The sequence below is a fragment of the Habropoda laboriosa genome, unplaced genomic scaffold (assembly GCF_001263275.1).
Source record: "Habropoda laboriosa isolate 0110345459 unplaced genomic scaffold, ASM126327v1 scaffold2, whole genome shotgun sequence".
NCBI lineage: Eukaryota > Metazoa > Arthropoda > Insecta > Hymenoptera > Apidae > Habropoda > Habropoda laboriosa.
In genome coordinates, this window is record NW_017100190.1 from 4,043,987 (window position 1) to 4,044,494 (window position 508).

At 25.8% G+C, this 508-nt stretch overlaps 1 protein-coding gene across 1 annotated transcript in view; it reads left to right on the forward strand.

The window, feature by feature from the left end:
* Positions 1 to 103: 103 nt before the first annotated feature.
* Positions 104 to 508, forward strand: part of LOC108579892 (PCTP-like protein) — a 1,058-nt gene continuing 653 nt past the window's right edge. Inside the window, exons 1-2 of the mRNA XM_017943512.1 lie at positions 104 to 259; positions 342 to 489. Coding sequence (XP_017799001.1) covers positions 104 to 259; positions 342 to 489 — 304 coding nt within the window. The remainder of the gene's footprint in view (positions 260 to 341; positions 490 to 508) is intronic.

The window sequence follows — 508 nt, forward strand, 5'->3', positions numbered from 1 at the left end:
TTAAATTATAAATATAGATAAAGCTAAATAACTAAAAATGATAGCTTTAACATCTGAAGTGCATAATTCTTATTTTTATACAATTGCATTAGTAAGCTATAAAATGGATATTGGAATTGTTAAAATTGCTGAAGATAAAGATTTTGAGAAATTGAAGCAGTTATATGATGATAATAATGACTGGAGATTAGATTATAACAAACCTGATTTGTCAGTTTGGACAAAATCTGTACCAGGAATTAGTTTTAGAATGGTAAAAGTAAGTATTTTTTCTTCTCTTTTGCTTAAATCTTTTCATTGACTTACAAATACCTATTTTTACTAATTAAAATATTTTAAAGATTAGAACTTGCTTTTCTGATGTTCTGCCAGAAACACTATATGATGTATTACATGATCCTGAATATAGAAAGGTTTGGGATACTCACATGATTGAATCAAAAGACATAGGATTTTTTAATCCAAACAATGACATTGGTTATTACTCAAGTAAGTATTTATTGCTACA